Source organism: Nomascus leucogenys, chromosome 9 (assembly GCF_006542625.1).
Source record: "Nomascus leucogenys isolate Asia chromosome 9, Asia_NLE_v1, whole genome shotgun sequence".
Taxonomy (NCBI): Eukaryota; Metazoa; Chordata; class Mammalia; order Primates; family Hylobatidae; genus Nomascus; species Nomascus leucogenys.
This window is the reverse complement of record NC_044389.1, coordinates 85,068,665-85,084,659: the sequence shown is the minus strand read 5'-3', so window position 1 is coordinate 85,084,659 and position 15,995 is coordinate 85,068,665. Positions and strand designations below refer to the sequence as shown.

The 15,995-nt window shown below is 42.5% G+C and overlaps 1 protein-coding gene and 1 pseudogene across 2 annotated transcripts in view; both read left to right on the top strand.

Annotated features, from left to right (window-relative positions):
- MANBA (mannosidase beta) overlaps positions 1–15,995 on the top strand; it is a 114,308-nt gene that overhangs the window by 15,159 nt on the left and 83,154 nt on the right. The window contains exons 2-4 of one of the 2 annotated variants that reach the window (XM_003257477.3): positions 7,132–7,226; positions 9,807–9,912; positions 10,729–10,899. In XM_003257477.3, the coding sequence (XP_003257525.1) occupies positions 7,132–7,226; positions 9,807–9,912; positions 10,729–10,899 (372 nt within the window). The remainder of the gene's footprint in view (positions 1–7,131; positions 7,227–9,806; positions 9,913–10,728; positions 10,900–15,995) is intronic. The other variant, XM_030819174.1, reaches the window with a different exon arrangement.
- On the top strand, positions 3,666–5,107 carry LOC105738260 (annotated as a pseudogene).

Here is a 15,995-nt window from a genome sequence, read left to right as displayed (position 1 = left end):
TGTGATTCATGAATCAGGAAAGCATCCATTCTACAAAATACAATGAGCACTTTCATGAGGCCATGGAAGAATAGCGGGTTTTGTAAGGAACAAAGAAACAGAACAGTAGGAAAAAAAATGATTGATTAACATCAGATTACTTCAGGTTACTTTTCTAGGAAGGGTAAAAGCAGAGAGAACCGGCCAGTGTGGTGGCTTACGCCTGTAATCTAAGCATTTTGGGAGGCCAAGGTAGGAGGATTGCTAGAGCTACGGATTTTGAGACCAGCCTTGGCAACATAGTAAGATCTCCATCTCTACAAAAAAATAAAAATAAAAAATTAGCTGGGAGTGGTGGCATACACCTGTACCCCCAGCTCCTCAGGAGGCTGAGCTGGGAGGATTGCTTGAGTCCCAAAGGTTGAGGCTGTAGTGAACCATGGTTGTGCCACTGCACTCTAGCCTGGGTGACAGAGCAGGGCAAGACCTGTTTCAAAAAAAAAAAAAAAATGCAGAGAGGACTTCCTTACTCAGGTGAACTGGAATCTCAAGTTTTCAGGAAAAACTGCCCTGTTTGTGGATCTACCTGCTTCGTTAAAGTTTCAGTTTGATTAAGTGGTACTTAGCATGAGTGACTGTTTTGGTTTGATCTGGTCTGCTGGGGCCTAGTTATAGGAGCTCAGTCAACAACAGCCTCCTATAATTTTTATTTAACATCCAGAATGCCATATAGTTGAAATCATACATTATTTAGCTTTCTCAGATTGGCCTCTTTAAAGTAAGATAAAATTTTAAGCTATAAATTATGTTTGTGTTGAAAAAATGTATCTGGGAAGATTGCCCTCTTGAACCAACTTGCAAATTCCTTCAGGGAGCTGGGAGAAAGGAAGGGGACTTGTGCCCCGCCAACCAGATCATCAGCCAGCCCCCGGGCTTAGTGTGTTGATGTGTTGTGGCTGAATTGCTCTCACACCTTCCTTCTCATGATATTTTTAACTGTATTGGACTAAGTCCACAGTGTAGAGTTATAAATAGGGCTTGGGGGAGTGACATGGTCATGCTAATAATTAGGTGCCTCTTCAAACCTGTGTCTGTAAATATGTGTTCCATGTTTGCTCATTGGAGAGGCCAAGTCCTGTGTGGGAGAAGAGCAGAAAAGGAAGTAAGTTGGCTGGGCTTGGCTCACGGCATTTAACAGAACAAAACCTTACCATTAACCAGACCTTAAAAGCCAGTTTGGTGATTACCTGTTGTTTTAAATCTCATCAGTCACTCTCTCCCCTAGTAGCTTATCAAAATATTTCTTCCAGTTTGGATCAGTTTCTGGCAGATACCTATCTTGATCTTGATACACTCCCAGTGATGTTGTAGTGCCTCTTACAGATTTGCCCTGGGCAACTGCCTAACTGGCCATTGCCAGCCTAACGTGTTCATCTGGCTCTTACCTGTGTGGAACTTAGACAGAGTTGGCTTTTCTTTCTCAACTTGGAGTTACGGTCCCTAAGGAAATAACTTGGATCTGTCCCTGACAAAGAAGGGGAAGCCCATCCATGCCTGCACAATTTCCTTCTATATATTGTTTATGGATAGGTGAACTGGAAAGATTTGTTTGCCACTTTCTGTTCTGCCTCCTGTCTTGAGTCTTCCTCTGGGAGATAAAGAGTGGAAAGAGTCCAGATGCGGTGGCTCATGTCTGTAATCCCAGCACTTTGGGAGGCCAAGGCAGGCAGATCACCTGAGGTCAGGAGTTCGAGACCAGCCTGACCAACATGGTGAAAACCCATGTCTACTAAAAACACACAAAAAATTAGCCAGGTGTGGTTGTGCATGCCTGTAATCCCAGCTACTTGGGAGGCTGAGGCAGGAGAATCGCTTGAACCTGGGAGGTGGAAGTTGCAGTGAGCTGGGATTGCGCCTTTACACTCCAGCCTGGGCAACAAGAGTGAAACTCCAGCTCAAAAAAAAAAAAAAAAAGTGGAAAGAGAGTGGAGAAGAAAGACTTAAGGATTTATGAAGAGGCAGACTTGGGTCTAGACACTCAGATGGAGCAACATCTATGAACATCTAGGAGGCCAGTCATCTTGGGCAGGGGTTAGCAAACACATTCAGTAAAGAGCTAAATATTAAATATTTTAGACTTCGAGGGCCAGATGGTCTCCATCATGTCTACTCAACTCTGCCACTATAGCACGAAAGCAGCCATATGTTAATTGTAAAGGAAAGGGCATGGCTGTGCTCTAGTAAAACTTTATTTATGGGCACATGTCCATTCTCACTTAGCTTGCTAGCCACACAGAAACATGTAGTGAGCTGCATGTGGCCTGTGGGTGGCAGTTTGCTGACCTGAGGTAGGATAATATAAGAAACCTGATGTTAATAAGTTTTGTAGTATCTTTGCTGCCTGTGTGTTCTCTGTAGAGATCCTTTTCATGCTCACTTAGCTAAGTGAAAAATAACTGGAAATGCTACATGAATCCAATGAGTGGAAGGGAGTTGTGCTGACTTTTGGGCAGTAGAGAAGTATTCCCCCTGGAGGCCGGCTGGGATAGTGGCAGCAAAAAGCAGAGTGAGAACCACAGGGCAATGAGAGACTGCTGGCTACACACCACAGATTCAGTCTTTCATTCTCTGCCGATACCTTAGTGGTTTTGTGTTTGGTTTTAAAAGGGGAAGCCAATCTTTTTTTTTTTTTAATTCTTTCAGCAAGGCAATTTACTTCTGCAAAAGGGTGCCACTTGCATCAATCAAGATCGCAAGAGCACAGAGAACAAAGGAGACCAGGGGTTTTTTATCCTTAACGCAGTCCCTATCTCTGTGCTACTGCCCCATGGGCTGGGGTTGGACTGCACAATTTGAGCTGACCCGATTGGCTACTTGTACATATTTTTTTAAATATAGAAGGGGAGGGGGACAGAGGTGGAGCGTGTGAGACATGCAGTTTCAGGGGAACATGGGGTACAGGTAACCAAGGGAACAGATGTGAGTTATTGATTACAGCTGATGGGAAGGGGGTAGGCTGTTTATGGTAACTAGGGGCGAGGAAGAACAAGAAAGTTGAATTTGAGAACAAAGGATAAGGAAATTAACAAGCTAAACCCTGTAAGAGAAACTCAGAAAGACTTATTGTGTCTTACATGACAGTTGAAGAAGCATCTGTAGGGAATCCAGAAGGAGCGTTCATGAAGGTATTACAAGCCCGGAAGGAGCACAAGAGCACGAGCTGACTACTGAGCCGGAGGTGGCCTCAGACAGCAATGGCATCAACTTGTCAGGCTTTGGGAGTGAGCAGCTAGACATCAATGACGCACTAAATTATGTCTTGCCTTATTTCTCGTAGAAAAATCTATAAGATGTAGAATCAATGTTGTTACTGTTAGGGACGAGCTGCCCCAGGAACTGGCCCCTCAGTGCAGCTGACCCTTACCCTGAATTCTCTGCAGCTGCATTCCTGAACCCTTATCTAGGTGCCACAGCAAGGTCGCCGACTTGCTACACTAAGCAAACCCTGCTTACAGCCCTCCAGGCGGCACGGGGAAGGTCACGAGAAACGTGGATAAATCTAAGTTATACCCTCTTGTAAATTCCTCCGGTCATGAGATGATATGTGGTAAAGTTAACTGACAAGACCAAGAAGCAGCTTCTCCGCTCCTTCTGGGATCTCCATCTGGTTCGGCCTTCCTGCCCCCGCTCCTGCCTCCACCATGTCCATCAGAGTGACCCGGAAGTCCTACAAGGTGTCCATCTCTGGGCCCCGGGCCTTCAGCAGCCACTCCTACACGAGTGGGCCCGGTGTCCACATAAGCTCCTCGAGCTTCTCCCTAGTGGGCAGCAGCAGCTTCCAAGGTTGCCTGGGCGGAGGCTATGGTGGGGCCAGTGGCGTGGGAGGCATCACTGCCATCATGGTCAACCAGAGCCTGCTAAGCCCCCTTAACCTGGAGGTGGACCCCAAAATCCAGGCTGTGTGCACCCAGGAGAAGCAGCAGATCAAGACCCTCAACAACAAGTTTGCCTCCTTCATAGACAAGGTATGGTTCCTGGAGCAGCAGAACAAGATGCTGGAGACTTAAATGGAGCCTCCTGCAGCAGCAGAAGATGGCTCAGAGCAACATGGACAACATGTTCCAGAGCTACATCAACAACCTTAGGCAGCAGCTGAAGACTCTGGGCCAGGAGAAGCTGAAGCTGGAGGCGGAGCTTGGCAACATGCAGGGGCTGGTGGAGGACTTCAAGAACAAGTATGAGGATGAGATCAATAAGCGTACAGAGATGGAGAATGAATTTGTCCTCATCAAAAGGATGTGGATGAAGGTTACATGAACAAGGTAGAGCTGGAGTCTCACCTGGAAGGGCTGACTGACGAGATCAATTTCCTCAAGCAGCTGTATGAAGAGGAGATCTGGGAGCTGCAGTCCCAGATCTCGGACACATCTGTGGTGCTGTCCATGGACAACAGCCGCTCCCTGGGCATGAACAGCATCATTGCTGAGGTCAAGGCGCCATACGAGGAGATCGCCAACTGCAGGCAGGCCAAGACTGAGAGCATGTACCAGATCAAGTATGAGGAGCTGCAGACATTGGCTGGGAAGCACAAGAATGACCTGCAGTGTACAAAGACTGAGATTTCTGAAATGAACCGGAACATCAGCCGGCTCCAGGCTGAGACTGAGGGCCTCAAAGGCCAGAGGGCTTCCCTGGAGGCCGCCATCACAGATGTCGGCAGCACAGGGAGCTGGCTGTTAAGGATGCCAACGCCAAGCTGGCCAAGCTGGAGGCCGCCCTGCAGCGGGCCAAGCAGGACATGGCGTGGCAACTGCTTGAGTACCAGGAACTGATGAACGTCAAGCTGGCCCTGGACATTGAGATAGCCACCTACAGGAAGCTGCTGGAGGACGAGGAGAGCCAGCTGGACTCTGGGATGTAGAACATGAGTATCCATACGAAGACCACCAGTGGTTATGCAGGTGATCTGAGCTCGGCCTATGGGGGCCTCCCAAGCCCCAGCTTTGGCTCTGGCATGGGCTCCAGCTCCTTCAGCCGCACCAGCACCACTGGGGCAGTGGTTGTGAAGAAGATCCAGACCCATGATGGGAAGCTGGTGTCCTAGTCCTCTGACGTCCTGCCCAAGTGAACAGCTGCGGCAGCCCCTCCCAGCCTGCCCCTCCTGCGGCTCTCCCAGAGAGCAGAAGAGTAGCACAGGGAACATGAGACCCACCTGAGGCCCAGCCCTAGCTCTCAACCCACCCAGGGGGGGGTTTACTACCTGGAGACTCCCCATGCCTATGCCTTCAGCTACAAAACAATTCAATTGCTTTTTTTTTTTTTTTTGTCCAAAATAAAACGTCTGCTAGCCCTGCCAACAGCTAACCTTATAGTTACCTGTTTTTTTCAAATGTAAAAGATGGGTATTCCGAAAAAGCATACAAAGAGTCCCTCTCTTCAACCTGCATCCAAAAACTCACGAAATTGGAAACTGTCCAACCACAGGAAAACAGCCTGGCTAAGATTCAAGGTGTAGGCAAAAGCCTGCAGAGAGTGAACAGAATCCTCATGGGCCCAAGGAGCATCCAGAGAAGTCACTTCAAAGAGGTGGGCAAGCAGAGCAACAGGAGAGAACAGGGTGCCTGGGCATTTGTGGAGAACGCTGCCAAAGAAAGGCTCGGGAGTCCAGCCCCAAGGGAGCTGGAACAGCCTCACATAGAGCAGGGGCACGAGAAGTTAGCAGGAAACGCCGTCTATACCAAGCCTTCATTCACCCAAGAGCATAAGGCAGCAGTCTCCTCTTTGCTGAAACCCTTCTATCTCCACCCTTGCAAAAGCCCTACCTGAGGTCAGAAACAGATTGAAAGACTTACCCATTTTGGTTTTAGAAAATGCAAAGTTGAGTTAAAACCAATCGCACATTCCAGAAAAGTTCTCAATAGACTTTGCTCGCAAAGAGACCTCCATTCTCTGCAGCGAAGAGCCTCATAAATGCCCCTTCACAAGGGGCTTTTTCATCTTTAGGAGACCCGAGTCTTCAGGAAAATCCTTTTCCGGAAGTATTTGCTCCATCGGAACGTTTTAAAGACACCACTGCAAGAAATGCCTTTGAACGAAACATTTTTATGGAAAACACTACTTTGCCAGAAGGCACCATCTCTGAAAACACAACCTACAACCATCCTCCTGAGGGAGATTCTGCTGGGACTGCGTTAACTTAGAGAAGACTGTGAAACACAATGGGAATACAACAACATGGGCACTGGCCTGTCTCCCAAGCCCAAAAGTTTCAATTACCCATTGCTCTTGTCCCCAGGTGATCAGTTTGAAATTCAGCTAAACCAGCAGCTACGGCCCCTCATCCCCAATAATGATGTGAGAAGACTCATTTCTCATGTTATCTGGACCTTGAAGATGGAGTGCTCTGAGACCCACGTGCAATTGGCCTGTACCAAGCTCATCTCCGGGACAGGCCTCCTGATTCATCAGTGAGCAGCAAGAAGTCAAGGTGTCCAAGGCAGAATGGGATACGGACCAATGGAAAACTGAGAACTATATCAACGAGAGCACAGAAGCCCAGAGCAAACAGAAGTGAGGTGAGGATCACACAGAAACATGAAACCCAGATTTTCCTCTCATTTAGCATCTGCCAGGAAAATGCCCACACAGGAGAACCTGGGACTCCCAGACCATAGTTTGTCTTGGCCATGTAACTTAGGCCATGACAGTGATCTCCCACTTTGCTCATTTAGAGAGTGAAACAGATTAGTACACAAGATAAACTGTAGGCTGGACGCAATGGCTCATGCCTGTAATCCTAGCACTTTGGGAGGCTGAGGTAGGTGGATCACTTGAGGTCAGGAGTTTGAGACCAGCTTGGTCAACATGGTGAAACTCTGTCTCCAAGGGGAAGCTAATCTTAATGTCCACCCATTTTCTTTCATAATGAAGTTGTATTATTTATATCTCAGAGGATTAATTCATTTCAGGTAATTTGTTGGAATTTTCCCTTCACATTTTTCAGTATTAACGATCTGTCCCCTCTTTGTACTACTAGGCTAAAAGTTCATTAATTTTTAGGTGATAAATAGCTGTTGTTAATAATGTGTTTGTTTTATTAATTTATTTGTGCATATTTAACCATCTACCATAATTTTTACCTTGTATCAACAGGATTCTTACTACAGATTTAATGACCTTAACTACAGATGGGTCTCTTTGGATAACTGGACCTATAGCAAGGAATTTAAAATCCCCTTTGAAATTAGGTATGTATGTTTGTGGGTGTATTTTTATTATTATTTGAACTTTTCTTCTTTTTCTATCTAGGCAAAAATTTTGGGTTTTGTTTGTTTAGGTTACATATCTGAGAGTTAAGTAAGATGAAAGCCTTGTACTTATAAAAGTGAATATGTTATTTATGTTTTGTTTTGTATATGAGGATGGTGCTACTAATCAACAGTCACCAAATTGTGTCTTATGGGGTCATTTTTCCAGTGGTTATGCTCTATGTAGTGCTAACCAGCCATTGAGACTATGACCTTGACCTATACTATGTGGTGAAGCCAGGAGGTGAAGCACAGGTACTGTTTTCAGTAATGTTCTGTTATTATAAGCAAATATTTCCATATGAGGCAGAATGTTACCCAAAGGTACCACCACTACTGCTAAATGAAAAAAAATCCTTCTGTCCCTTTTATGTGATTTTTTTTTTTTGGTAATTATTTACTAGTCTTTTAAAGGGGAGAAAAGGCCAGAATATTGTTATCAATATCATGGAGTTACTGCTGTGCTCCAGGCTTTTATTTACAGATAATATTTAGAATATCTTTCGTAATGGTTCTATTTCACTTTGAACTCAACATATCCAGTTGAAATCAACTGGAAAATTCCCCCTTAAAACTAACTTTATATTCTAACAGCTTCATTGTTTTTCTTAATGTAACACATTTTCCAATCTATGTCTAAGGTGCTTTGGGCTTATTACATCTTTTCTTCATCTTCCTGTGTTCAGTCTGTTCTGGGTCTTGCAAATTTTTGTCTAACATTTCTCTTGGTTTGGCCCCTTCCGTCTCATTTCCATCTTTCCATCTTTGCCTAGAAGAGTGCCAGCAAAGAGGCCAAAGCTGCCTAATCAAATTTCTTGCTTCGTTCTTTTATTCTCCAATCTTTTCAATTTAGAAACATTAGATTAATCATCCCAGAATATTGATTGTGCCAAGATAGGTATTCGTTCAAGAATAGCAAGTGTCTATTTTACTTGGCAAATCAAGTATAAACTTCTCACTTGTCTGTGAAAATACAGCTGAAAGATGTCTGTCCCTGTAACACTGCCCGCACCTCTCTGCCCCTCGGAGTTGTCCAGCTTTTTCCTCCTTAGCTCCCCAGCCCAAATTACACATATGAGTCAATTACCTAAAAGTAATTCATGCTGTCAGCACTTCCTTGTTTTGGTTTTGCTCTTTGCAGGGGTAAGGGGTTCCTGCAAAGAGCAAAGAGTGTAAGGGGAGTAGAAATGCCTCTACCCAGTCATTTCTACCTAGTTTTAAAAAAAATACTTTATTGATATATAATTAACATATTGTACAATTCAGTCATTTAAAGCATATAATTCAATGGTTTTTAGTATACTTACAGTTACAAAACCATCACCACAATCAATTTTAGAACATTTTCCTCATCCCCCCGCAAAAAGTTACACCCATTAGCAGTCATTTCCCATTGCCCACTCCTCCTGCCCCTGAATTCTTACCCCAGCCCTAGGAACCACTAATTTACTTTCTGTCCCTCTGGATTTGCTTGTTCTGGATACCTCATATAAATGGAATCATACAATATGTGGGCCTTTGTGACCGCCTCTTTCACTTAGCATAATAATATTTTCAAAGTTCATCCATGTTGTAGCATGTATCAGTACTTCATTCCTTTTTATTGTTGAATAGTATTTTATTGGATGAATACAACACATTTTATTTATTCTTCTCTTCATTAAGTTCTTGTTTCCATTTCGAAATCTTTTCTTATGAGATAAACTCTGATAGCACTTGTAGTTGTTCAACAATATTGCCAGCCAGCCACCAAGTGCCAACCAGATTGCAGACTCCTTAAATACAGGCACTGTTATAGTTTCCTGTAAGGCTTAGCAGAGTGCTGGGTGCATAATATTCACCTATAGATGATAGTTTTCTAACGTGTTCTCTTAGACAGTGTCAGTAAATGTAGTTTGTGAGAACATTTTATGTCTATTATGTAACTTGGTTCTCTTTTTTTTTTTTGAGATGGAGTCTCGCGAGTGCAGTGGTGGGATGTCCGCTCACTGCAACCTCCGCCACCTGGGTTCAAGTGATTCTCCTGCCTCAGCCTCCCTAGTAGCTCGGATTACAGGTGCCTGCCACCACGCCTGGCTAGTTTTTTGTAATTTTAGTAGAGACAGGGTTTCGCCATGTTGGCCAGGCTGGTCTCGAACTCCTGACCTCAGGTGATCCGCCTGCCTAGGCCTCCCAAAGTGCTGGGATTACAGGCATAAGCCACTGCTCCCGGCCTAACTTGGTTCTCATAATAACTTTCTGAAGTATTAACTAGAAAAAGTCAATATATTTGGAAATTATAAGTTGTGGTCTTGGTTTTATGGTGATTTATTGTTACATTATAGAGAAAGATAAGCTGGATCACTCAAAGGATGTAAGTATGTTTTAAAGCAGTACTTCTGAAAATGTCACTGGAAACTGCCTTTTAAGAATTTTTTTTTTGTGGAATATTTATTTCTTTAGGCCTTAAATAATAACAAAGAGACTTATCTAAGTTAATGCTTTACACATCTTGTTTTAAAAATCTTTTCTTTTTTTTAGCAAATGGCAAAAAGTAAATTTGATTCTTGAAGGAGTGGATACAGTTTCAAAAATCCTGTTCAATGAAGTCACTATTGGGGAAACAGACAATATGTTCAATAGATATGTAAGTATATAATGACATTAGATTAAAAAAAACATTTATGTGTGTTTATGTTAATTGCTTTTGTGAGTAGAGAAAAGTAAATGCATAATTGGCCATGTGACAAATACGAGCTCATTAAAGCACTGGATGAGTTACTTCATTTCTCAGTTGCCACATTTGAGGAATAATGGAAACCTTACAAACCCCATGGGGTTAGTGTGGGGATTTAGTAAGCTAATTATATAAAATGTTGGCAAGTTCTTGGCACATAGAAAGTGTTCAAAACATGCCAATCCCTCCTCTGGTGATACAGTTTCATTGGACAAATGATTTTAAAATAAAATGTCATTTCCTTTCTGGAATAGTTACATTAAGAGATTATATCCTGATCTTCCTTTCCTTTCAAAGGTAGACTTTTCAAAACAAAAATAACTCATGACTTAGAAATGCATGCTGTTCATACCAGAGAGGCAGGTTGTCATGAAGTGTCTAGGAAACCCTTGGCAGTTCAAGGCCACGTATAAGTAGACAGCAGACATTTCAGAGCTAAAGTTATTTTTTGCTCTATCCATTTCCCTAAGACCATGATTTTGCCAGGAAAAATAGAAGGAGAAGCCTAGAAACTTGGACTGGGTAGGAAAATATGCTTAGTTTTAACTAAAAGTGGGCAACTAAGTGATACTACAGTGTTTCAGAGAAGTGTTTCCTCTTGCAAGGAGGCTAAACCTAGATCAGCATTATATTATGCATCTTTCATACCAAATGCCTTTATCTAAAATTTTACACACAAGACTACTTCCACATCATGGGTTTGTCTGTTTGTTCCCTGTAACTTAGAGCTTTGATATTACCAACATGGTCAGGGACGTGAACTCCATTGAGCTGCGTTTCCAGTCAGCGGTGTTGTATGCAGCACAGCAGAGCAAAGCTCACACTCGCTACCAGGTTCCCCCAGACTGCCCTCCACTTGTGCAGAAGGGTGAATGCCATGTCAACTTTGTTCGGAAGGTAATGGTCTCTCAAACAGGTCGGGTTTTATTTTTGAAGATGGGATGTGCTGGCATATGAAATGCTTATTTGAAGACTCCTATGGCAATTCAGAAATTAGGAATCTCTTTCCTGATCCCTTAGTGGGGTTTGAAAATTTGAAATAAGAACCAAAAGATTGTTTGAAATATTGTGGAGCATCTTTATCTTTTTCTAAGTTTTCTTCCTGAAGCGTGTTCAGAACTTAGGTAACAGAAAAAGAAAGGAAAAGAAAAATATGTGGCTGATAATGGAACTTTACAAATTTTTTTTTAACATTTAAGTTTATCAAACTTTTCACCAGATTGTGAAAATGTATTAGTGATTCTTGTTTCTAGGAAGCCCTCTGCCAATATTAGTATATTTGATGATATGTTCTTGCATCTTACTGTTAGGTTCTCATAAAATCTAACAAAAAGATAACAAAGTCCACAAAAGTAATTATTTTTCTTAGAATCTGATTCCAGTCTAGAGGACTTGGATCTATTTTACTACATGATTGAATCAGTTTTCTATGTGACATTTGGTTTTTTAATGTTTATTTCATTTTACTTCATACTTAAAAAATTTTAATTGTATAAACCGTACATAAAATTTATCACTTTAATAATTTTTAAGTGTACAGTTTAGTAGTGTTAAGTATATTTACATTGTTAAGTAACCACAGAACTTTCTCATCTTGCAAAACTGAAACTCTAGACTCATTACCCATTATATTATATTATACCCATTATTGTTTAAACAACAGTTCTCCATTTCCTTCTCTCTAGCCCCTTGCAACCACTATTCTACTCTTTTCTTTTCTTTTCTTTTCTTTTTTTTTTTTTTTTTGAGACTGGGTTGCACTCTGTCACCCAGGCTGGAGTACAGTGGTGCGATCACAACTCACCGCAGCCTCCACCTCCTGGGCTCAAGCGATGCTCCCACCTAGGTCTCTTGAGTAGCTAGGACTACAGGCGAACGCCACCATGGCCAGATAATTTTTGTATTTTTTTTGTAGAGACAGGATTTTGCCGTGTTGCCCAGGCTGGTCTCTAACTCTAAGGCTCAAGCAATCTGCCCACTTCGGCCTCCCAAAGTGCCAACATTACAGGTGTGAGCCACCATGCCTGGCCCATTCTACTCTTTTCTATGTGTTTGATTCCTCTAGAAATCTAAGTGGAATCATACAATATTTGTTTTTTTGTGACTGACTTATTTCACTTAGCATAATTTTCTCATGATTCATCCATGTTGTAGCATGTGTCAGAATTTCTTTACTTTTTAAGGCTGAGTAACATACCATTCCGTGCATATACCACATTTTGTTTATCCATTCATCCATTGACGGACATTTAGGTTGCTTCCACCTTTTGGCTATTGCTGCTATGAACATGGGTGTACAAATATCTCTGCATGACCCTTCTTTCAGTTCTTTTGGATATATTCCCAGAAATGATATGGTTGGATCATATGGTAATTCTCTTTTTAATTTTTTGAGGGATTGAATTTATTATTTATTTATTTATTTGAGATGGAGTCTTGCTGTGTTGCCCAAGCTGGAGTGCAATGGCAAGATCTTGGTTCACTGCAACCTCCATCTCCCGTGTTAAAACAATTCTCTTGCCTCAGCCCCCCGAGTAGCTGGGATTCCAGGCATGCACCACCACACTTGACTAATTTTTTGATTTTTAGTAGAGATGGAGTTTTGCCATGTTGGCCAGGCTCCTCTTGAACTCCTGACCTCAGGTGATCCACCCACCTTGGCTTCCCAAAGTGTTGGGATTACAGGCGTGAGCCATGAAATTTAGTTTTAACAACAAATGTAATGATTAGGCTCATTGTAAAGATACTAAACATATTTTCCCGATACTCTTTAGGTAGAACTGTTACATTAACTAATATGTTCTGATTAAATTAAGTGGCTCTCTTTCAGCTGGATGGGTTTACTATTAAATTATGGTTCCTTAATATAAGTACTAGGGTTAAAATTATACCTCCTCCTGTTTGATTCAACCTACCCAAACTTGTGTCAATGACCCATTAACCATATGTTCAAACTACTGTAATAACAGCCTTAGAGTATTGCTTTGACAATTTTCAATAGTCAAGTATTCCATGGAATATTTGTATACTTATAATTCTGGATAAGATTTATCTTTTGATTCTTTTGCCTTTGGCTTCCAATAACACAGTGGTTTAAATGCTAGAGATTGTACTTTTTCCCTCTCCCCGTCCTTTTTTTTTTTTTTTTGAGATGGAATCTCACTCTGTTGCCCAGGCTGGAGTGCAGTGGCGTGACCTTGGCTCACTGCAACCTCTGCCTCCCAGGTTCACGTGATTGTCCTGCCTCAGCCTCCCGAGTAACTGCGATTACAGGCGCCTGCCACCATGCCCGGCTAATTTTTGTATTTTTTTTTTTTTTTTGAGACAGAGTCTTGCTCTGTTGCCCAGGCTGGAGTGCAGTGGCATGATCTCAGCTCACTGCAAGCTCTGCCTCCTGGATTCACACCATTCTCTTGCCTCAGCCTCCCGATAGCTGGGACTACAGGCGCCCACCACCATGCCCGGCTAATTTTTGTATTTTTAGTAGAGATGGGGTTTCACCATGTTGGCCAGGCTGGTCACGAACTCCTGACCTCAGGTGATCCACCCACCCTGGCCTCCCAAAGTGCTGGGATTATAGGTGTGAGCTACTGTACTGGCTTCCCCTTCCATTTTTAACCTTTATCAAAACTGAAACTATCCTGGATCCTAATGTGAAAAGTTACTTTTCAAGTCAACAATAAAGATAATATAAATGTTATACATATATGCATATGCTATTTTCCCTCCACCCTCTATTCAATTTGTGGCATTTAAAATGTACTCTCAAGTTATCTAGATAGAACATAGCCCTTTGTCACTAACATCAGGAATCAGACCCAGTTTTCTGCTATCACAATGTTTTGGACACTAACCTCTGGGCAGACTTCCAGAACAATTGCGAGTTGCATCTGGGTATTTCTGACTAGATTGACATGGTCCAGTGGGAAGACACCTGAGTTGAAGACCAAGTCAAGAGTGTTGGGTCTGAATTCTGGCTTTGTGAATATAGAATAACTTGAGGCATGCCCATCATTTGTACATGGAGCTAATCCCTGATATGAGGATATAGTGAAATAACAATGTAAATGCACTTTGTGTGTTGTAAAGTGCTATACAACCATTCAAAAAGTAGAGAGGTGATATCTATTTTGGAGGCTTACTACTATAATTACAAGTAATGAACAAGATGCTCAGCTTAGGTTATATGAAGTTATTGGGCTCTTTAATCTCTTAATCCTGTTATCTTCATAAACTGAGACTGTATGTCACCTCAGGACCACTATTGTATAAATTGATTGTAGAACATGTGCATTTGAACAATATGAAATCTGATTGTAAAACGTGTGCTTGAACAATATGAAATCAGTGCACCCTGAAAATGAACAGAATAACAGCGATTTTCAGGGAACAAGGGAAGATAACCATAAGATTTGACTACCTGTGGGGTCAGGCAGAATAGAGCCATATTTTTCTTCTTGCAGAAAGCCTATAAATGGATGTGCTAGTAGGAGAAATATCGCTGAATTCTTTTCCCAGCAAGGAGTAACCCTGGGGAAGGAATGCATTCCTGGGGGTAGGTCTATAGATGGCCACTCTGGGAGTGTCTGTCTTATGAGGTAAGCAGAGACATATACCCTGATATAGGACTGAAATACACCCTGGTCTCCTGCAGTACCCTCAGGCTTACTAGGATTGGGAAATTCCAGCCTGGTAAATTCTAGTCAGACTGATTCTCTGCTCTCGAACCCTGTTTCCTGTTAAGATGTTTATCAAGACTATGTGTGCACAGCAGGACATAGACCCTCATCGGTAATTCTAATTTTGCCTTGCCTTGTGATCTTTATTGCCCTTTGAAGCATGTGATCTTTGTGGCTTACTCCCTGTTCGTACACCCCCTCCCCTTTTAAAATCCCTAATAAAAACTTGCTAGTTTGGGGGCTCGGGGTCGTCATCACGGTCCTACCAATATGTGATGTCATCCCCAGAGGCCCAGCTGTAAAATTTCTCTCTTGGTACTCTTTCTCTTTATTTCTCAGACTGGCCGACACTTAGGGAAAATAGAAAAGAACCTATGTTGAAATATTGGGGGCTGGTTCCCCCGATACTCTCTTTCACTAGTTCTTTGAACCTCTGCTTTCCCTGTAGCAACCAAAGTCCCCTCTTGTCTCTGCTTCCTTTTCTGTCCAGAATGGATAGTGGGACTCATCACTTCAGCTACTCTCTTACCAATGTTTGATGCCATCTTCCTTGTTTTCCATTTACATCTCTGGCCGTTCCTTATAAGTCTCTTTATCCACATCCTTCTTCTCCTAAAAGTTATATTATAAGGCCTTTCTCTGTTCTAGATTCTTTTCTCATTTTATACCCTCTCTAGGCTATCTCATTTTTCATTTCTTCCATAACAAATCTCTTTGCCATTGTCTCCTAATATTGTGTCTTCAGCCCAACTTTTCTTCAATTCCAGACCTTACATTCAGATGCCTATTTAGCATTGTCACTTGTCTGATTCACAGGGACCTAAAGCTCAGTATGCTCCACACTGTGCTTGTGATTTAAATCCTTCTCCCAGGGTTCTGTCTCTTGCTGAATGGAATGCTATCCACAACAGGTGCTCAAGCCAGAAACTTGAGTTTTTCTTGACACCTTTATCACCTTTTTCTCTCTTCCAATCAATTGCTTAGTCCTCTTGATGATGTGAATAGTACCTCTTCAATAGCTCTTCAGTCTGTTCACATTTCATTTCTGCTACTATGTCTTGAGTTCAGTCATGCCTTGCATCAAATATTGCCCTGGTTGCCTAACTGGCATCCCTGAAGCTTCACTTGCCTTCTTCTAGTTAATCATTCACAGAGCAGCTAGAATGGTCTTTTCAGAAAAAAATGATGACAGCACCGCTTCTCTTCAAACTCTTCAACAGCTTCTCACTGCCTTTAGGCCAATGTCCATGGGTCTTAGCTCTGTCTGGCCCATGCTCACTTCTCCAGTCATCTCCCTGCCTCTTCCCATTGTTG